Source organism: Athene cunicularia, assembly GCF_003259725.1.
Source record: "Athene cunicularia isolate RWA chromosome 6 unlocalized genomic scaffold, athCun1 chr6_part2, whole genome shotgun sequence".
Lineage (NCBI taxonomy): Eukaryota > Metazoa > Chordata > Aves > Strigiformes > Strigidae > Athene > Athene cunicularia.
Window position 1 is genome coordinate 6,723,128 of NW_020799106.1, and position 21,673 is coordinate 6,744,800.

General features: G+C 42.8%; 1 protein-coding gene across 1 annotated transcript; it reads left to right on the top strand.

Moving 5' to 3' along the window:
• Positions 1-210: 210 nt before the first annotated feature.
• On the top strand, positions 211-20,991 carry TSPAN15 (tetraspanin 15). Its single transcript, XM_026851757.1, has 9 exons — positions 211-258; positions 5,289-5,474; positions 8,790-8,864; positions 11,234-11,329; positions 12,886-13,002; positions 16,474-16,521; positions 17,913-18,029; positions 18,653-18,785; positions 20,987-20,991. Exons 1-9 carry the CDS (start codon positions 226-228, stop codon positions 20,989-20,991), a joined length of 810 nt encoding a protein of 269 aa, XP_026707558.1. The 5' UTR covers positions 211-225.
• The last annotated feature ends 682 nt before the right edge of the window (positions 20,992-21,673 follow it).

Consider the following 21,673-nt stretch of genomic DNA (forward strand, 5'->3'; position numbering starts at 1 on the left):
ACATCTGTACACACACACACACACACCCCACGCGTGGGGTGTGTGTGTGTGTGTGTGTACAACTGTGCGGTCCCGGGGGTGTGCGGGGGGTCCCGGGGTGTGCGGGGGGCTGCGGGGCCCCTCCTGGGCGAGGCGCGGGGGGGCTGGCGGCGATGGACGCTCCCGCCCGGCACACCTGTGCCCGTGGGTGTAGCGACCTGGGGACCGGCAAACTGGTTTTGGCGGATGGGGGACTCGTACGGGTTGAAAGTTCACCAGGTAAAATAATTTATGCGTGTATTAAAATAATCCCTTTCTCCCCGAGGTGAGCTGGGCAAATAAAGCCTTTGCCCTAGAAAGCCAGCCGGCCGTATATAGGACAGTTCCCTTTTCTAAGCCTTGGCTAGGTGACATCACCTCGAAGCTTTCGAACTTGCAGGCGTGCCACGCTTGCTGTCCTCGGCCAGGTGTCCGATAAAACCCACGTGCAGTCTCCTGCAAGTGATAAAGTCCCAGCTGATGACTCCAGTCTAGTGCCGATGACCTCTCAAATGTGGCACATTTATCCTGACCGGGCACCCCCCGGCCTGGAAGGAGCTGTCAGTGCTTAGCGTAAGGACTGTGATTTTAAAAGGTGATTTTTTTTCAGGCTCCGGGATACTGGGGTGATGCTGTCTGCCTGCGCTGGCTCCGGGCTGTACTGATGGATGAGATGCTTAGGCAGGGTTTCTTTCTGGCTCTTTCAGTTTAAACACCGCTGAAGCTTTTGTTTTGCTGGTCTGTGCTTCTTTTTTTAGTAGATATGGTATTTACAAGGTGGGAACATAAAGCTTTTGGCACACTGTGTGGGTTTAGATCCACCAGGTTTGACAGTAGGTGTCCGATTAAAGCTATGATTTAAGGATGATCAAAAATTACAGTGCACAGTGTTTGGGTGTAATTCAGACTTTTTTGGATCCTGGATATCTTCTGCTTTTCTTAGCAGACTTACCAACCAAGGAAGACCCTTGAGTTCAGACCCTGAGGAGTTTCCTGCGTTACTCCACAGCAGATACTCTGCAGGTGAAATTTTCAGAAAAGGGAAATTTGTTGTGTTATTTTTCAAACCCTTTTTGTATTTTTTTTTTCAGTGTGTCCTTTATAAAGGACCACGCACATTGTCTACTTCGCGTTTTCTGTTGGCAGCAAGGGCCTTTGCTGGTGCGATATAAAAATTAATCTGGTAGCAGAAAAAGGGCCCTTCTGAAACATTTCTCTGAGCGTCTCTGGAGGACAAAGCCGCTTTCAAGCAGCCTGAGGATTTCATTTACTCTTTGTATTTGCATGCTCTGGATTTTCAATGCTCTGCCCTTGTTTATAATCAAGAGTTTCCCTTTGTCGGCTCTGCCAGGGAGGTGGTTTGCTCCGGGAGGGAGAGAGGGCGGTGGGGCGAGATGGGGACGGCGGGAAGGGAAGGATGGGGGGTGCCGGCGTTTACTCTGGGGAGGGCTGGCACTGGGCAGCGTGCTCCCAGCCATCCGCCTCAACACACGCTGTATTGTCTGAGGGAAGGCGCGTGCGTTCCTCTCTTGAAATTTTCTTTTATACTAGCTTAGTGAAGCAGATCTCATTAGCTGTAAATATCAGTGGCCTGATTCTTTTTTCAGCTGTGTTAGTCTACTGACTTTTTTTTTTTTTTTTTAAATTGGTGGAAATGGGAGTGAAGTTTGGCTGTGGAGTATTAGCTTGCTTAAATTTTGGGGAATTTGTGTCCTTTTGCTGCTTTTTGGGGCTTTGACGTACGGGATGCTGAGACTGTTCAGTTTCCTCCCTGCTGTTGCTGTTCCTCTGGTACATTTGTGAGTGATGAACAACCGGATTTGAGTCCCCAGGATTGCTTAAAATCACCAGGAACTAAATATCAGCCTTATCCAAAAGCAGAAAGGAAATGAAAGCATTGCTGGGAGTGCTGGAGGGGACGTTTGCTACAGGCCCTGTCGCTGCTGTGTCTTCCCATGTCACTCGGGACTTTTTTAAAAATTACTATTCGCTATAACTTTTTCAGGTGACTGTTTTGCTGGTAAATGAGTCTGTAATGTAATTTTTGTTGCCTGGCTGAAACAACATCTAGCATTTTAAAGAGAAGCACTGTTGTTGAACAGGCACTTTATTTAAGAATAAGTATTGTAAATACAGGGTTAAAACCACTATTTATAAATAAATGTTTTTCCTTTCTCTTGGGAAAGCAGCTTCTGTGTGTGCAAAAGCCCCAGAGAAAGCCCCTGGTATTTACTGGTGGATACTTATTAATGTGAGTCAAGACCAGTCGATTTTTCCTGCGGACACAGCCAAACTGGGAGCTGTTATGAAGGATGCAGGATGTAAACAGTATGTATATTTGTGGGCTACCTACGTAAAAGTTGTGTTTCCACTCCTGGTCACAGGAAGGGAGAGCACAGTCCCACAGAAGAGACATGGGTGGGATGATTGCTATATTAGCACATCTGCTTGTGCTAATTTATAAATAAACAATTTTTTTTAAAAAAAAAGTGCTGCTATGGGTTTGACCATATTAAAGGTTTAAAAGATTTTTATTAAATGCTTAAAAATATAAAGAAAGCATAAATCCTGCTTGTAAGGAATGAAGATTTTAACACTTAAGTGCTTAGGTGGGCTTTTTTCTGCTCAATAGTTTTTTATGCTTCAAGACCTGTATAAAACTCGGGATGCCTGCATGTCAGTCTGAGTTTTTTGTTAGCTGATGCTTTTCCCCGGCATCGCAGTGGTGCTGCCTTCCTGCCTCCCTGCGGCACGTGCCCTCTGCGTGCCACTGTGTGCAGAACAGTTAATGTAGGATTGCTCGAGGAAGTTTTATTGCGCAGGTATTTTGTAGCCCTCTTCTTGGGGAGCAACATCATTTTAACGTCGGGTATCCTGAAGCCTTCCAGAGCAAGCGGCTGGATGCATGTCTAGAGGGAGCAGAGGAGTGGTGAGAAGCTCCCTGTTTATCTCCCGTGGGTCACGAGACGGTTTGAATCCTGTCATTTGCCTGGGATGTGATGTTGGCCACCCTGGTCCTTGGGACAGTAAAAGCTGTAATGGGTCAGAATTCGAAAGGTGAATTCTGCGGTTATTTACGGGGCAATCTGGTGTCAAGAAAACAGAAGGCAGGACTGAAGTTTCTTGTACACTTAAAGTGCTAGAAGCGGTCTTGGAGGGTGTGTGGGCAAAATGAACTTGGAAGAGGATGATGTGTGGATCAGTACCTCTCTATGTGTCTGTGTATCTTAAGCTCTTAAAGTGGGAATGTGTCTTGTTTTTCTACTCACAGGCACATTTAAATCTTTAAAACTAAAGACCCCCTCAAATTGAATGTTTTAATGAGAAAACTGGCTAAGAAAGACATTTCAGTAAATGTTCTAGCCTTGAAACGATACGCTTTTGAAATTCAGATAATCCCCGTCAAGATTTAACCCCTGTGTTTTATGTCCAATTTTTTTAAAAAAAACAAATAAATTCTAAACAAAGATTCCACGAGGCAAATGTTGAGCTTGTTAACAGTGCTTTAGTGTTAGCAGGATAGTATTTGCTGCTGCTTTCTGAGTGGGGTAAATGCATTCACAACACAAAGGTATCAGGTTTTTGTTTACTTTTAAAAATAATAAAAATAATATTAGAACTTTTGAATACATACACATGTACAGTCACCGATTTTATATTCTGTAATTGTTTTGTATGGTTCTGAGACTCTTTATTCTTATGTGTTTAAAAATTTAAAGCTGATTTGTTTGTCTTCTGCTTGAACAGTGATTTATGCTTCATTACTCTTTTTTTTTAAAAAAAAAGCTAACACGAGAAATTTGCCATGTAGTAATAGTTTTACAGTAGAAGCATATAAATGATAATTTGGGTACCCATTATTTGTCCACCATGTTTTATCTTCTGCCTTCCGTAATCAGTACAATTACTGAACTTGTCAGAGGGAGGGTTACTCTGAATTTGATCATGTCAACTTTTAAGTTACTTTTTAAATCGCTTCAGTATATTTATTTTTACCGGTAAACCCTTCTGAAATTTTTCTTTTTGAAATGAGAACTTGGTGCCATTCCTCATATAATGTCCTTTGGGGTTTTTATTCTTACCTGTAGAAAATCAAGAATTGCCAGGGAGTTGTTATTTAAGATATCACATAATTTAAAAAAATATTTCAACCGTTGGGCTCACAGTCTTTGCAACTAAGTATGTTGTTTGTCCGTCTAGACCTTTGTCTGGGATATACTGTGTGAGATCAAAAAGCTTCTCATATTTAAGAAACGTGCTCTCCTCACGGTTGGTGTGCAGGGAGCAGACTCGGGGTTACTGCCGAAACGTTGGGTCAGAAAAGGGGAATGCTCTTTATCCGCCTGCCAAAGTGATTGATTTGAATCTGGGCTCTTCCCTGAGGATCTGCCTGGCTGTTGGAGTTGGAAGTAAAGTTTCTCCACTACAATTTTCATGATTAAACGTTGTGGGCTATCTTTTTATTTTTTCCAAATTCAGCGTAATTCAAAGCGCCTTGCAGCACACCGCAGGTTTAACACCACATGTATGTAGCGGTAATCATTTCGATTGAAATATCTTTGCCTTGTTAAATGAAATGCATCACTTCTTGCTTCACTTGTCAGCTTTATCTGGTAGTTGCTCGAGAAAGTGCTCTAATTTCAAACTTGCATTTTTTGGTTTGTGTGGATTTTGTTGTTTGTTTGTGGGTTTTTGTTTGGTTTTTTTTTTTTTAAATCCAGTGCATTTCCCTGGTGACAGGAGTGGAGGTATAGGATACACCTGGCTGTATTTACTGAGCCTAAATACAATAGGAATGGATATGAAGGGACATGTAAGCTGTTGGTTGCAGATCGGCTTAGAAATTCTGTTATGTTAGAGGCACATATATTCATACATACCCCAAGGGAGGGATGGACAGACATTCAAAGGAGCAACATTAATGCTGTGGCATTTGTTAGTGTATGTAATGTACGTGATCTCAGATGAATAATAAATTACTTTTCAACCAGTGATGTATGTTTCAATTTGTTTAACTCCCAGAATGTTAATACATCATTAAATATATTTTTTTAAATGAACAAATCTTAGGGTTTTCTCTAACTCATCTCTTTTCTGCTTTAGTCCTTAAGGTTTTGGTGGGTTTTTTTAATCCATACTGCTGATTTTAGTGTCTCATTGTTTAATTCTGAAGGGAGTAGTCTCAGGTTTATGTGTACTCAACAAAATGTCATCTCTGTGTTTACTGGGAGAAAGAGTAACATCTGTGCTCTTCTCTTTTTCTGTTTCAGGTGATCGGAGCCCTGGTCCTCGCTGTTGGGATTTATGCAGAAGTTGAAAGACAGAAGTACAAAACTCTAGAAAGTGCCTTTTTAGCCCCAGCAATCATTTTAATACTTTTGGGCATTATAATGTTCCTGGTATCTTTTGTGGGTGTGCTGGCTTCTTTAAGAGACAATTTATGCCTTCTTCAAGCAGTAAGTGTTGTGGGTTTTCTTCTTAATTTTTAAGGCTCATTGCTTTTGCTTTTCGGCGTCACCTGAATTCAAACCCATAACTATGTCTGCGTTGAAAAATATTTTAATAAAGTTGCTTTTTTGATTGTAATTAAATCTGAAACTGCTTTATGGCAGCAGTCCCCTAACCGTGGTCTGTGGATGTCCCTCCATCAGGGAGCAGCAGTATTTTGTCTTATCAGCGACAGGACAGGCGTGGGTCAGAGCCCGGCGCTGAGAAAACCAGATTTCCAGTAGTTAAGGGAAAACAACCAGGAATGTGAGGAGTTATCGGCTGGCATGGATCTTGTGCAAACTCAGCTGTTGGCATACCATTTGGTGCTAGCCTGGCACTGCGGTGCCTGCCTTTTCTCTAGTCTGGCCATCGCATGGGCATGTGCCCTGCGGAGGGGAACTGTGTTGGAGAAGAGGAAACGGTGCTGCTGAAGGAAAAGGCCGACTGCCTGCAGCTTCCCCCGCTCACTACCGGGGGCTTTCCTACAGCTGCGAACCTGCTTGCTGGGACATTAAGCGCAGAGATGAGCTGCAGTCTCTTATGATTCTCCAAATGTTCCTTGTTTCGACCCTGAGGCAGCCGCTAGAAAAAGAAACCCCAGGTCAGGCTGGCGTCCGTCAGGCTGCGGTGGCTGGGGTCTGTCTGCCCTGGGGGGGGATGTGGAGTGTCAGGGGGTGGTGGAGGGATGTGTGTCGTGGTGTTAGCTGTACAGCGCTGCAGGGCTTCAAGGGAAAATGAAATGATGGGGACACAGGTTTTTCTCTCCAGTGCCTCTGAAAGGGGAAATTTTAGGGAAATTCCTGTAGTTGCAGATGGAAGTTGCATATGCGACTAATTAAAAGTAAAGCATGAAAACAATTTTCACCATCATGTCAGGCCAATGTAAAGAAATGGTAAATACATGGTATGTTACGTAGGCCAAAGCAAGACGTAACTGTGATTTTAAAATTAGACTGGAATTTCACTAAGAGTCTGTCCTTAGGCGGTGGTGCCTTCTTTCACTCTGAGCATGGTGGTGCGTCCTCATCTGATGCCGAGGACATTTTCTGTTCCCAGTGTGGTAGCAGACCTGGTAGAGTATTTAAATGGAGAAAGTCCCTGATGTCTGCTTCTTGGGCTGGTTCCAGATTTAGCAGGAGAAAAGATATCTGTCCAGTGAGTTTGTGACACTGATACCGGGTATTGAGAGCGTGGAAATTAAACCATCTTTCCGGGTGGAGCATTAGAGATTATTTTCAGATGAGGAATCATAAGACTTCACTCCTGATGAAGTTAATTGCTCAGAAGCAGACCTAAATTCGTGTAACAGCCATCTTTTATGCCTAAAGAATCCTTTGGGCTGGAAAAACATTTTGAGTACTGGCACGTCACAGCTATCTTGTGGTGTTGCTATGGATTTCTTCATATCATTCATATTTTGCATGGGCTTTGATAAGTAGTCACAGATGCATATCTTATAGTCGTGTGTGTGCGCATATGTGTATTCTACACAGGCGAATAATAAATAAAATGAGAGCTGGCAAGTGTAGTTTTTCTTACCACTGAGCATAGTAAATGCTGTTAGTGCCCACCACGCAGCCTCTGCGCTCAGCTGGCTCGGTCATGCAGTACTGCTCCGTTCCCTCTTTTGAAGAAACACACTAAAAGGCAGGACCTGCTTGACAAACCTGATCTCGTTCTACAAGAGGACGACCTGCTCATTGGATGAGGGAAAGGCTGTTGTTTATCTTGACTTCAGTAAAGCCTTTGACACCATTTCCCACAGCATTCTGCTGGCAGAACTGGCTGCTCACAGCTTGGATGGGCAGACGCTTCGCTGGGTAAAAAACTGGCGGATGGCCGGGCCCAGAGAGTTGTGGTGAACGGAGTTAAATCCAGTTGGTGGCCGGTCACGAGTGGTGTCCCCCAGGGCTGGGTGTTGGGGCCACTCCTGTTTAACATCTTTACTGATGATCTAGATGAAGGATCGAGTGCCCCCTCAGTCAATTTGCAGGTGACACCCAGTTGGGTGGGAGTGTTGATCTCTCGAGGGTGGGGAGGCTGCAGAGAGACCTGGCCAGGCTGGAGCCATGGGCTGAGCCCAACTGGGGGAGTTTCACTGAGGGCAAATGCCGGGGGCTGCTCTTGGGCCACAGCAACCCCCAGGGGGGCTACAGGCCTGGGAGGAGTGGCTGGAGAGCTGCCGGTCAGAGAGGGACTGGGGGGGTGAGAATGAGCCAGAGAGTGCCCAGGGGGGCAAGGAGGGCAACGGCATCCTGGCTGGTGTCAGCACTGGCGTGGCCAGCAGGGACAGGGAAGGGATCTGAGCCCTGGGCTCGGCACTGGGGAGGCCGCCCCTCGCTGAGTGGGTTCAGTTTTGGGCCCCTCACCCCAAAAAGGCCATTGAGTGACTCGAGCGTGGCCAGAGAAGGGCAACGGAGCTGGGGCAGGGTCTGGAGCACAGATCTGCTGGGGAGCGGCTGGGGGAACTGGGGGGGTTCAGTCTGGAGAAGAGGAGGCTGAGGGGAGACCTCCTGGCCCTCAGCAACTCCCTGCCAGGAGGGGGCAGAGAGGAGGGATGAGTCTCTTTGGCCAAGTGATGAGTGACAAGACGAGGGAATGGCCTCAAGTTGCACCAGGGAAAGTTTAGACTGGATATTAGGAAGCATTTCTTTACAGAACAGGTTGTTAGGCGTTGGAATGAGCTGCCCAGGGAGCTGCTGGAGGTAGTTGGGAACTGTCATTGTTAGGTTGATGGTTGGACTGGATGATCTTCATGGTCTTTTCCAACCTAATGATTCTGTGAAAAGGTACCAAGCCCAGAATTCTGCTTTGATTTAACACTGGCAATTTACTAGAAGATGGTTTGGATTATCTTAAAGCACTGCTTTACCCCAGAATTAAAGCTAGCAGGTAAGTACTGTTTTTGTAGGAAGCATAAAAACATAGTTTGGTGTGGTTTGTAGCAGTCCATTAACATGCTTCTCCGGGACGCTGTATAGAGAGAAGTATCTTGGCATGATAACTGCATCTATTGGTTTTGAATCCATTCAAAGCAGAAAAATCCTGTGTTTGCCAATTGGGCAAAACCCAGAATGACTCAAATGAGGAAGAAAGGCTTTCTTGTGACGTGAACAGTTTTATAAGAACGAAACCCTTTTATATCTTTCTTTAAAATGACATCTCCTATGCAGAAAACCGAGTATGTTGGCAATTGAATGTTACAGACTTAAGGACGCTAATTGAAAGCATAATTGGGGTTTGTTTTGGTCAAGGACTCACTTGTAATTGTTTTTCTGCAGTTCATGTACATTCTTGGTATCTGCTTGCTGATTGAGCTGACTGGTGGAGTGGTGGCCCTGATCTTCAGAAACCAGGTGAGCCACCTGCATTTAGGTTTTGAGCTCCAAAAACATCACTGACAATCCATGACCTTTCAGCGACTTACTTTACCAAGCAAATAAAAGATGTTAAAATTGTCACCTGAGCACTAATTGATAGAGGTCTGGAGACTTTCCAGGGCCTTTCAGGTTCGGGAATGGGTTAGGATTGGCCGCCTGTTCTGGAGGTGAATTCCAGATTAAAGAATTTGGAGAAAATCTGGTAACTAGGAATGTACAATACATGTAAAATGAGTTTCCAGCTCTTCGTCTGTTACAAAGTGCTTTCTTCTCATTTGCTTTCTGGATCTCAGACAGCTGATCTGGGAATTTTCTAGGTGGATTTGGAGACTTTGTTATTTTTTAGTGGCTAAAATGTTTTACCATATAAAAGGGACACCTATTCCCTGCTCACTTCCATAAGCAACATAACTAATATCTATAGGAGACCCCATTATTTACAAGCATGCTAGAATTATATAAACTCCTTCATTTTTCTAAACAGAAAGCAGCAGACTATTTTTTTTCTGTTAGAAATGCTTTAAAGCATAAATGTGTTCGCTATGGCAAGTACTAGATTTGTATGCTTTGATTTTTGTTCTAATCTGGCAAAATACGAGCATTAAAAGGAGATGCTGAATAATAATATCTCTTTCCTCCCCACCCCAATCCTACTGATCTTATTTCCACAAAAAGAAATCACACATATTGCATATGTTATTTAAGAAAAAAAAAAAAGCTTTTAAAAAGATTTTTTTTTAATAACATCTCATTGTTATTTTGAAGTAGTATTATGTTCTCCCTGGCTAGTGTTTTCTTCTTACTGCATGCTGGACTGGAGTCATGAACTTGACCTGTGAGAGCAGAGGATGAATTATCTCCGTTTCTAGAAGCTGTCATTAGCTGTTGTTGTAAGAGTTACTTTGGCCCCATGTGAGAATTTATTCTGACTTGTGGTGGGAGCTCCAGGCTCACCCAAAGGGAGCAGATCAGCCTGCCCCAGTGTAGGAGCGTGGGCATCATGGGATGCAGAAAATTTGGTTAACAGAAAATTAAGTAAATGCCAAAGCTGGTATTTGCTGAGAGGGCGAGTAAGAATTGCTGTTGACTTTTGGACAAAGAAACTGCATTGTTGGGGGTTTTGTGCAGTAAGCGTTTTCTGAGCAGGACAGCTACTCTCAGGGTTGGGTTTCTTTGCTTGTTTTACCAAGTTATTGGAGAACTTGGGGTTAGTATGAGGAGGAGAAGGAAGTATTTAATAAAAGCTTACGGTAATAGCCTCTATTTAAATACTGTTTTACATATCTTATAGATTTATCATATTTCTTTCTCTGTTTCCTTCTGTTGAGTCTAAATGAGGTGATACAGGTAGCGTGAGAAATGTCGGTGTTTGCTGCCATTTGTTCTTGGCCAGCTAGGATAGTCCTGCAACATCGTGTGCTATTTCCAGTCACCAATGTGATAACTGGTTTTGTTCTGTTTTGTTTTTAAGTGTTGCACTTTGTAACACTGAGAACATTAGTAGGTGTATTTCAGGTTTCTTTCTGATCTGTAAGGATTTAACTTTGATAATTTTAGAAGCTGAGTTGAAAGGAAAGTTTTTATATTCTGGTTATGATTAGTCCCATTTTTTGCTATGCTGTGTTTGTGCTGGATGTTGAAAACTAAATACTCTTTTTTTTTTGTTTCCTCATCTTCCAAAATTTAAAAATGTTTTGTTGATTTAATTTCTAATATGTCAAGCTGAGGAGATATCATTTTATATCCACCACTGCTTCACTGCCATATTTCTCAAAACAACCACTGTAAAACATAGATACACTTGTTTCTGCTTAAGATGGAATAAAACTCTTTATCTGGCAGTTATGGACTGCTTGGAAAATGTTGAAAATAAAATTTATGGAAAATAAAATTCATGGAAGATGGTGAGCAGGAACACAGCCAGCTCTGTTGCCCAGGGCATGGTGCCAAGACCCATCACCCAAACCTGCCGTTCTGTCACCCAAAAGACAACGGGGATCCCCAGTGTCAACGGGTGGGAGGGATCCCATGTAGGAATAATGGGACCATCTTTGGGAGATGCTTGGAGGGACTCAGAGAAGCTGCACCTCTCTGCAGCTCTGTCAGCACTTCTCAGCACAAAGCCAACAATGAGGCTGCTCCATAAAAGAGAACGGGTGGTTGATCGCTGCGGGACTGTGCTATCATTTATTTTGAGTTGATACTTGTTTTTTGTTTGGTTAAAAAAAAAAAAAAAAGAGCCTTTCCTTTTGTGCTCATCAAGTACACTTGTCACTTTAACCTGCTCTTAAAGTTTTGTTTTGACGTGTGTAACCTATGAATCTTGTTTTACTTTTGCCTTCTAGACAATCAACTTTTTGAATGATAATATTAGAAGGGGAATTGAGAATTACTACGATGATTTGGACTTCAAGAACATAATGGATTCTGTTCAAAAGCAGGTTTGGGTTTTTTTTGTTTTTCCTGGGACTCATTCAGTTCTGAGATGCGGTGGGTCCTTGGCGACAGCTTTGAGTTTTTCCAGTGATGTGATAATCAGATTCTTATTGATGAGGGAGATGAGATCTCATGCGTCATCTGTTCCGGCATCGCTGTGGTCAGGGCTCCTTCAGCATCCCAGCTGGCCTTTGAAACCCTCTAAATCACCGTGGGGGTGGGGAAAAAATGCAGCTTTTACCTTTGTAGGTGAGATTGGGATGCTCAAGGCCAGATCCTGCAAAGTTGTAGGCATATAGGGGCCCCACAGCTGGGTTCAGACAAATTCAGCCAAAATTCCACCCAAATTCTTGCGCTTAGCATTTCTGCTGGCTGGTTCCAGACGTTCAAAAGCATCTCATTAAGAGGAGGCACCAGATAAAGAGAAATTAGGTGGCAGTTAGGCTCTTTGAACCTGGACGGTTGTATTTTCTCTCGAGGGCACACAGCAAACTCTTTAACAAGGTGGTTATTCAAAGGAAGTGCCTGTGGAAGTGTATGTACCTGCAATTAAAATTCAGAAATCGTGTTGAGCCCAGCTGAGCATTACTTAATGGCACGTGTGGTTGACTCACAGCCTTTTTATTTATTTTTTTTTTCAAGGCTGGTGTGTTGAAATATTTATTGGATTATTGGAAGAGTTCTGCCATGCAGTTCAGAGACTATAGAAGAAGCAGAAAATGCAGTGTCAGGGCCCATGTGATGTCAGTGACCATGCCAAATAATGATTAAAAAAAAAAAAAAAAGTTAATTTAGGAAGTGATATGTATGTTTTATAACATCGTTATGGAGATGGCAGCCTGCTTTGAAAAACAAAGTTAGCATGGAAAGTCTGTCAAAAGCAAACCATCCTGAGGAAATTTTGTCATTAGACTTCATAATGCTTTAAAGTTTCCATGCACTGCCCAAAATTATGTATACGTACAGCAAATGTACATTCTGGTGATTAAATAAACTGCTCCTTTTTTCTTTCATTTAAAATATAAAGTGAATATTTGTATTAAGTCAATGTAAACTTACAGTATTTGTTTGCCAGATTTCAGTTCTACTAAATTACACCCAAAATATTTTTGATGAGATTATTTTTATGCGTTATAGCAGCACTTTTGTCTTGTAGACTCATTTAGAAATGTAGTCACAATCCTTAAAAAAAAATTGGAGGAGCCTATTACAGCTTGAGATGGAGTGAATGTGAAAACATTTCTTAATGATGTCCAGACCTGAAAAGATATTTTTTTAACTCGGGAAAGATGGGAGGTGGAACTTAGCACTGAATACTTTGCTCTGGCACCCTGGGTAATTGCTTGATGAGTGACAGAGGAATGCTACCTATATCTTTAATTCTTTTCAGTTGTATCTATCATGTACATTCATACGTGCCTTGATGTTAAAATGACGGAATTTCTGGGTAGCTTGGGGTTCTTAAAATAGTGTTATTCTTATTTTGTTTTCTACCTATTAGAAGAGTTTCTGTTGAGATACAATTTTTTTTTTCCTTTGCCTTTTGTGTAATTTTTTCCAGTTTAAGTGCTGCGGTGGGGAAGATTATAAAGATTGGTCACAGAACGTGTACCACAACTGTGCGGCGCCGGGACCGCTGGCCTGCGGGGTGCCCTACACTTGCTGTGTCACAAATAAGGTCAGTCGTGGCATCTTGGCATCGCTGCTCTCTGACGGGTTGCCAGTGTCTGCTTAAAAAGGTACCTTATTTCAGAAAGCCTGGAGGAAAATGGGTCCCCCAAAAGTGGGAGCTATGGATCCCGTGGGTCTCGACAGCTTGAAAAGAAGAAAATAATGAATTAGACATGTTGGCTCTGGTCCATCTTACTGTCCCACTACACAGTCCTAGAAACACAGAAGGGATCTTGGGAGCTCCTCTAACCTCGTGGCTCTCCTGGACCGGTGCTGCTTAAAATGAAGTTTTGCTGGTGTTTTCCCAAGGGTTTGCTATTCCAGTTTTGCCAGGAAGCCTGGGCCCCAATTGCTTCTGTGGGTGGGGGTTGGAGCTACGTGCACCAGCTGTTCTGTGAATTAAAAAGCAAACAGAATGACCCCATCAACCAGAAAAATCCAGAAATGTGGGTGGATGACTACAGAGTCAGTGCATCCTTGTGGGTGCAGGTCGAGACCAGAGCTGCTGCTCTGTCCTAACCCATCCTTGAAAACTGTCCACCTTTCTACCCTGTAAAATCCTCCCCGGAGGAACACCCTGTCAGCTGGAGTCTAGATCAGTTTCTCAGTCTATGATGAACTGGTATTAACTGGCAGCACTAGGAACAGGCATTAAGTTCCAGGTAAATGTGCTTTATATAACTTTTATCAGTTTTAGCATCACTCTTCGTTTGAGGGATGGATGTAATGCTGAATTTGGTAAAGGACCATTCCTCAACTTAAAACTGGCATGGGCAATCCCTGCCTTACTGGGTTTTGACCTTTGGTCTGAACATGAGACAGAGAAATTGAGGATGTATAAGAGCAAATGCAGTAGAGCTCGTGATGGATAGCCTACCAGTGCCTGCTCTGCACTGCCCTTTCAATGTCTGCCTTGAGCATGGCTGTTTAATTAAAAAAAAGGGAAAATAAGTACAATAACTTTGTCGGTAATCCTGCTAGGTGTTCCTGAGAAATGTGTATAATACGAAGGTGTTTATCATATAGGCTTACACATCTTTTGTGTATGAGAAAGACTCTGTTTAAATCTGCACCGAGCTTTGATTTATTCTCAGAAACCAAAGCTAAACAGTTATGCTTTAAGTCTTGGGTGTTTGAGAGTAAGAAAGTTGTGTATATGAAAATAATATCTTCTGCTGATCCACGGCTGTACTGAGCAGAAGAGCTCAGGATTTTGTTTTCAGTTGGTGGCAAAGGAGGATAAAGCTGGCTAGTAAAGAGCAATCTGGCTATTTACGGGTCATTTAAAATACCACTTGTTTTCCCGTAGCTCTCATCTCTCTGTTGAAGTCTTATTTTAAAAGGTTAGTTGCTGTGTGTGGAAATAAAGCAGGAGTGTGAAGGTGAAGCTCTGCAATAACCACTGACTAATAATGCCAGGTGCCTTTTCAGCTGTGGCACAAATAATAAGACACGTGGATTTCCAATGCAACCTGTCAGGCAGGAAAGCACTAAAATAAAAATTTCTATAAGGAAAATGGGGAATATATTTTCTCTATATGTATCTCCACTGGCAAATGGAGAGATGGGGGTGAGACTATTTGCAGTTTAAAAGTAGCCTGCAACGTGTTAAGCTCAGGGATGTTAAGCGAAAGGCAATGGAGAAGCCCCAAAATAACAAGCGAGCTTCTTATTTAAGGGTAGGCTGTTCAGCAAGGTGCTGTGGTACGTTAGGGCTTGTGGCTTTGCCACACCAGGATGCCTTTGGTGCTTTGTGAAGTCCAGTCGGTGCAGACGTGTGCTCGGCAGGATGACACTAACACCGTGGCTGTAGTTGGCTGCCTTGGGAAAAAAAAAAAAACCCAACCCAACAACCAGAAGATGCATAAATCTTGTATGTTTGACAAATGCTTCCAAATACAGGCTGGTTTCTGTCCTGGAAAACTACAGATATGGTTTGTGATTACTCATTCACTTTGTAGTCATGGAAAACTCCTGCTGGTGTCGGAGGTTGGATACTGATCCTCTGGAAAAGCCTTGTGCTAACATGAGCCAGGCTCGGACTGGGGGGGGTCTGAAGGGACTATTTTTGAGTCAAACTGTTTATCAAAGACTTAAACTGGTGTAGCAGATGAAAAATTAGTCCCCAAATGCCTATAAACCTCTGTTTCTAATACATTTATCTCTGTTGCGTACATTTTCTTGTGCCGTGATGTCCTGTTAGCAAATGCTTTGTTTAAATTAAACGACGTGACTCTGTTCCTTGTGGTCACGTATTTTGGGGGTGACCATGCGTTTGTCGGTTTGGCTCAAACAAAATCACTCTTGGCAGACGCAGCAACACACCCATGCCTAGTATTGCAAACTTTGACTTCTGAGAGTATTCCTTACCTGTGGCTGAAGGATGGGTACCCCTCACATTTTCCCCAACAGACCTGTGGTCAGAGATTTTTATTTTTTTTTTTTTTAAGGAACACACTGAACCTTGTTTGTCAGCTAGTTGTGTGTGCTCAAGGGGAGAGCCTGGCTTTTTGGGGGCTCAGAAAACTTGACCCTGGCGAGTGTTTCTGCCATTTTGTAACATCTGTTGTCCTTCCATCTTTTACAAATGTCCCTGTTCCTTCTTGGGGAGGAACCCCAGACTACCACGTAGAGGCCACCAGCACTTAGAAATCTCATTTCTACATCTTGTTTGAATTTTGAGGGAGGATATATCAATACAGTTGTTCTGCCTTATTGTCCTTATTTGTGTATTCTCATTTTCTTCCACATCTTTGGCTTCGTTCATTGCTTCTTTTGATGCCGGTGGGCTTTGCATTGGCTGATGTGTAAGTGAAGGATGGTATTTCCAGGTTAGCTTTGCCAGGCCAGGTAGAGCTTTGGGACTCTCACAAAATATTAAATAGCTACAGAATATGCGTTAGTAATCTGTGATGAATGCAAGCACTCAGTCTTTTTTTAAATATACAAATTTTTTATTCATATATATAGTGATATATAAAAATAAATTCTATTATAATAAATTTGGTCTTGTAAAATGTTCATGTAAGCGTTCATAGTATTGGACATTATTTGGGGTTTAGATATTTCTGAGTTTAAATTTGTCATCATGATGGCTGTGTTAACCCCTTGGTTTTTTAATAAGATGTGTAAAGTTATTAAGGCCTTAAAATTAAAACCAGCTGTTCATTCTGTTGAAGCAGCTGTGGCATACAGCTCTGCTGTAGCTAGCATTGGTTTCTGATGCCACGCTGGTTTTTCTGGATTGATAAAGTTCAAATGTCTTGTGTCGTGACACAATGGCAGTACCGATTTCTCTGAAATCATGTAGTCCTTTATCTAAATCTGACCCCAGGGCTGCTGGAAGAAACTGGTGTTGGACTGGTAAGTAACCCTGTTGTTGCTTTTATATGAGCTGGGTGAACACAAGAAGAGTAAAAATAATTTTTTTATTATTTTTCTTTTCTGCTACAGTTTATATTTTTTGTTTTCTTTTCAGACAGACCTCATCAACACTATGTGTGGATACAAAACCATTGACAAAGAGGTAATGTGACTAATGTCCACCCTGTTGTGGCAAAGGGTGGCACTGCTCTGCATTTTTTTGTTCAGTTATAAAATTGCCTTGTGCATGCTTAAATCTGCCAGACAGTTAAATCAGCAATTTAAATTATTTTATCTGGAATAACTTTCATATATTAAAAAACCTAATCCTCTTCCACTGTGCTATCTTCCCTTCTTTCTGTCTTCCATGATTCCTTGTTTGATGTGCATGAAGCACGTCTTCCCAAAGCTCATCCTCCTTACGATTAATTGCACAATTAATGCAAAGAAAGCTGATTTCATACCTTTAAGTAGTGACTTGAGTTGGAGAAAGCTTTTAATACTTAAAAGCCAAAGTTTCGCCCTGAGTAAAATCAGTTTTGGTAAAGCCAGCTTGGCTGTTTCTAACTATTTTTATATGCCAGCAGTGGGTGTTTTATTTTTAAGACTGTAATAGTTATTCCTGGAAGAGGAGTGGGACTTCCCGGGTTGTGTTGGCAGCCCTCTCCTCCCTCCAGGAGTAGGATGGGGCCTCCTCCTCCTCCTTCAGTCTTCTCTCGTGGGAGTAGCCCCAGTGACTCCAGAGTAAAGACTGCTGACTCAGGGCACTAATTGCAGAGTGATTAAGAAGGGAAATCGCTGATTGGATCTGCTCTGAGTTCTCCACTCCTAGCTCTGGAGTGCTGGTGCAAGGGTTGGTCTGAAAAGGTCCCTCTCCCCAGCTCCTTTGAGGCACTTGGTGCACAATGCCAGCTTCAGTTGTTGGTTTTGGGGATTACCGGTTACCTTTACGTATGACCTGTTTTCATTTAGATTCATTGATTTATGGCTTAATCACCTAAATGGTCCAGCCTGGCTCTGACACCCAAAGCACTTAAGCATATGCTTAACTTTTCCCCATTCATCTGCTTAGGACTCTTTGCAGCCTCAAGTGCTTTCTATATTATGGGTTGAGGTCATGGTGCAGCGCAGCTTGCGGGACTGAGGCAGAAATCCTCTTGTTCCTGCCCTTTTTAGAGTCTGTTGCAAAGCACTAGGTCCGCAATTTATATTTTTCCACTGGTGTACTTTCAACTTGGAGGCAGAGATAAAAGCTGAAGAGAGACTTCCCTACTTTCCAAGCGGTATCAAATGAGAATCGGATGCGTTTCTTTTGGAAAAGGAGTTGGGGGAAAAAAAAACAAAAAGTGTAAAAAAATTAAAGAACTTGTTCAGTTGTGGCACAACATAAAAACAGATGGAAGAAGCAGTGACGAGGTCTGTCTCAGATTCGGTGGGTTTAAAAAGAGGGGAGCGCAGACCAGATCTGCCTCCCTGAATTTTGAATTGTCGTGTGTTACTGTATCGTATGCCAGTGCAACTGCCCGTTTGAACGTTTGTTCCGTTGTTTTGCAGCGCTTGAGTCTTCAGCATGTCATATATGTCCGTGGCTGCACCAATGCAGTGCTTATTTGGTTCTTGGACAACTACAGCATCATGGCTGGCGTGCTGCTCGGTATATTGCTACCCCAGGTGAGAAGGTGCTGGTGTGTTATCCATTAAAGGGAGTATCTGATTTGCTGCTATGGCATGTGATATCCCATTTGACTATATTTATAATTTTTTACTTAATGTAACTGATATGCAGAGGTGGCATTCCAGTAATTTAGTAGTATTACTGTGATACGTTGCAGGATTTGGTGGGTTAGTATTGAGCTTGGTTTTTTTGAGTCCTCTCCTCTCAATAGCTGTGTCCACTGAGATTTTTCTAATGCTCCGAGGCACAAGGGTGGTAAGTGGGAATTCTTCTGCTTTGCACAAAGTCAGTCCATTTGTACCCCTATAGAAGAGTAAATCTGCATCAGCAGTGCCAGGTTATTTCCTACACAGCACACTCTAGCGTTGGGTCCCACTCATGGTTACATATTTAATTGTTCCATATGGTTGTCACCTAAATTTTCCTGGTCTATGTCCTGAATAATGTATTTTGGTAAGTTAGGAAGCAAAGAAGAATAACAATGTGAGTTTCTGTCTGTATATGTACCTCCCACCTCCCATGTAGACCACATATGTATTCATCATTTGTAAAAGCTGCTGCGAGAGTGTTAGATAAGCAGTATTTGACCTCTGACTAGGGATGCCCTTTCCTTTTGCAGTTCCTGGGAGTGTTGTTGTCCTTGCTTTACATAACTCGGGTGGAAGATATCATCACCGAGCACAAGCTGAGCGAAAGACTGTTTGAAGAAGCGCAGCAGAGATCTGCCCCCGAGTTTGCTGGAGCTGGCTGCTGCAAAAAAAAAAAAAAAAAAAAAAAAAAAAAAAAAAAAAAAAAGGCAAATCCACCTGTTCTGATTTGTGCTGGCTTGTGAGGCTATTACAGGCCGCGGGTGTAATGAATCAGCCAGCAGAGCGGCGGCAGGCTGGCAGCGTGCCGATACCTCCGTAGCCTCGTTGCTCGCGGTGTGTCTGCGACCAAAGGCACATCAGAAGGGCTCCGCGCTGCCGACGACGCTGCTGCGGTATCGCGACGCTGCTGGAAGGTGGGCTCGTGGATCATTAAGTCTTTTTTTATGAGTGATTGCTGAGTGACGTGCGGCTGGGAGAACTGTTACGGGAAGATTTGAAGGTAGGTTTCTAGGAAGAGCCTTTGTGTCTTGGGATGTTGCATTTAAATGTTTGTCCTTTCCAACTTTATTTTCTTAATCCTTCCAAAAAAGATTTCTTACCGATCTACATGATGAATATTAAACATGTGTTTAATAAAATTTTTATGCTAATCGGGATGAATTTACTGACAATAATGGATGTGATGCTGAACACTTTCATTGCTCAGACTTTTGTGCCTTTTAATAATGGGGCAAATGCCAATGTTGAATCAGTCAGGTAATGTTTGATATATTTTTAATGCAATTTATTACTGTCTGGCTTTTGTATAAACTTACAGGTTGTTTGAATCTTGTACATACTGTATTTTTCCTCTTTAGTAAATTAACTGAGTGATTTATGATTTTCTTTTTTGTTGTTTGGAGTTCTGTACATTGAGATGTTTCTAAATTTTATTCTTGTCCGAATAAAACCAGTAAGTTTGGTTGTTTTTTTTTTAAAAAAAGCACAAAGATTTTTTAATTTCTTACCTGAGTTAAGCCTGTCCCTCAAACACTGAATCAGAAGGTAGAAATACCTTGAGCCATGATTCTGGCTTGGGTGCTGACTTGCCTGGGGTTTTGGAGAGAGTCACTGGAGGTCTGTGCCTTGCTTGCTTCTCTTAGTGAATCAGAGACAATATTTGGGAAGTCACTGAGAGCTCTGGGGTTTTTGTTGTTTTGTCCTGAGCATTTCTCTGCAATCTTTCCAGCCCCAGCCAGGCTTGCAGCCAAAATACAAAACCTAATTATCGTGATGCTTCAAATAAACAAATTCAGGATGAGAATAAAGCAGGTTTGGCTTATATGCTGTCTTTGTGAATCTCTTCTGACACTCCACTAAGCCACATGGAGGATGTTATTCTCTCCTTGCTGTTTTTCTTTTTTTTTTTTTTTTTTTTTTTTTTTTTTAATTTCCTTGTCCTGGATGTGTTTTCTCCTTTCTTCAAAACTCAGTATTTTCTGCTTGGCTCTCTGCCTTCACCAAGGATTTCTGAGGAAGCCTCATGTGTTCCCAGGAGCCATAGAATGACTCACCCAGTTTTTCAGTGTTTCTGACAGTGTCTAGAGAGAGATCCTGCAGCATTATCAAGCCCATCATCTGCAGTGCCAGGTTATTTCCTACAGAGCACACTCTAGCGTTGGGTCCCACTCATGGTTACATATTTAATTGCTCCATATCGTCGTTACCTAAATTTTCCTGGTCTATGTCCTGAATAATGTATTTTGGTAAGTTAGGAAGCAAGGTGTGTTTTAAGGGTGGATTTGTGTACAAAGAGAGGAAGGTGAAAAGATGGGAGCAGCTTTGGAGGACGGAGCTGACTGCTGGTGAAGGAAGATTGAGGCTGAAATTGGTTTAATGTGGAGAGAGAGCTGGGAAGGCAGGAGCTGAATGCATCAGGAGCTGAGGTATCACCGGAGGCAGAGCTATGCCCTGGCCTTCAGCGAGAGGGGACAAATACTCAAATTTGAGATGGCAGGAAGGCTGTAATGAATTGTGAAGAAGGGAATGACAAAAATGAATTTTCTTTCTTTGCTAATAGTGTCTTGTAAATGTTGTGATAGTTTGAAGTACCAGATACGTGGGAAAACAGATGATGGAAGCATGGTTAAAATTTGGGTGGTTTAAATAGAACAGGGAGAGTATTTGGTGATACCAGGGAGCAGGTCCCCTTTAGCAAGGAAATTTATGGACTGTACTGAATTTTCAACCATCCTCAGTGCTCTCTGTCACACCCAGCATTTGAGGGGTGTGTGTGTGTGTTACCTGACAATCATGAGGTAAACATGTGTGACTGTTTAATAAATGATTGAGTCAAATACTGTTGACCCTTCCCATTCCCTCAGATTGAAGGAGATTAGCTCACAGGTCCCTGGTGACCAGAGGAAAGGATGATGCCGATCAGGAGGTGATGGGAGGAGAGGGATGTAGAGAGTCTCTGCTCAGCTGCCTCCAAGCACCTGAGCTGTGGGAGATGATGGGGAGACCACGGTGGGGGGGGAGAATTTGCTCTTAAGCGTGAGGCTTGGCTCCTCTCAGCATGCCATGCTATGTTTTTGAATGGGTTTGTAGTGTGCACAAGGTGTTTTGCGTGCTTTCAATTAGCAGGTTTTATCCTGAGCTGCTGAGCCTGCGGGTGTGTGCTCCTCCTGCCTGCTTCATCCGCATTAGCAAGGGCTGGAGGGGAGGTGATGCAGCATCCGTGAAGCTGTGGCTCGTCTCTGGCTGGTGCTCTACACACATCACTGACCCAGCTGCCAGCATTTTCACAAGCAAATCAGCTGGAAGCACGTGAAGGGCCAGACTCAAAATATTGTCCTGGTCTGATTTTTCATTTGGCTGTAAGTGAAAACCACTGTGGTCACACTAGTGAAGATCATCTGGGCTTTTCCAGATAGCTGATTGTGAAAGTTGATTTTAAAATGGGTGAAAAACGCTGATCTAATTCAATCCTGCCTTCCTGTCAGGAGCAGCCACAGCTGGACCACTCCTTGCAGATGCATCCTTAAACCTGCTCTTAAAAATGCTCCTTG

Bases quoted from the DNA above. Each gene is read 5' to 3' on its own strand.
- TSPAN15 (XM_026851757.1), top strand. From the start codon at position 226: ATGGGGGACTCGTACGGGTTGAAAGTTCACCAG. The intron at 5,475-8,789 runs GTAAGTGTTGTG...GTTTTTCTGCAG, and splicing joins ATTTATGCCTTCTTCAAGCA to TTCATGTACATTCTTGGTAT. The intron at 13,003-16,473 runs GTCAGTCGTGGC...TTTTCTTTTCAG, and splicing joins CTTGCTGTGTCACAAATAAG to ACAGACCTCATCAACACTAT.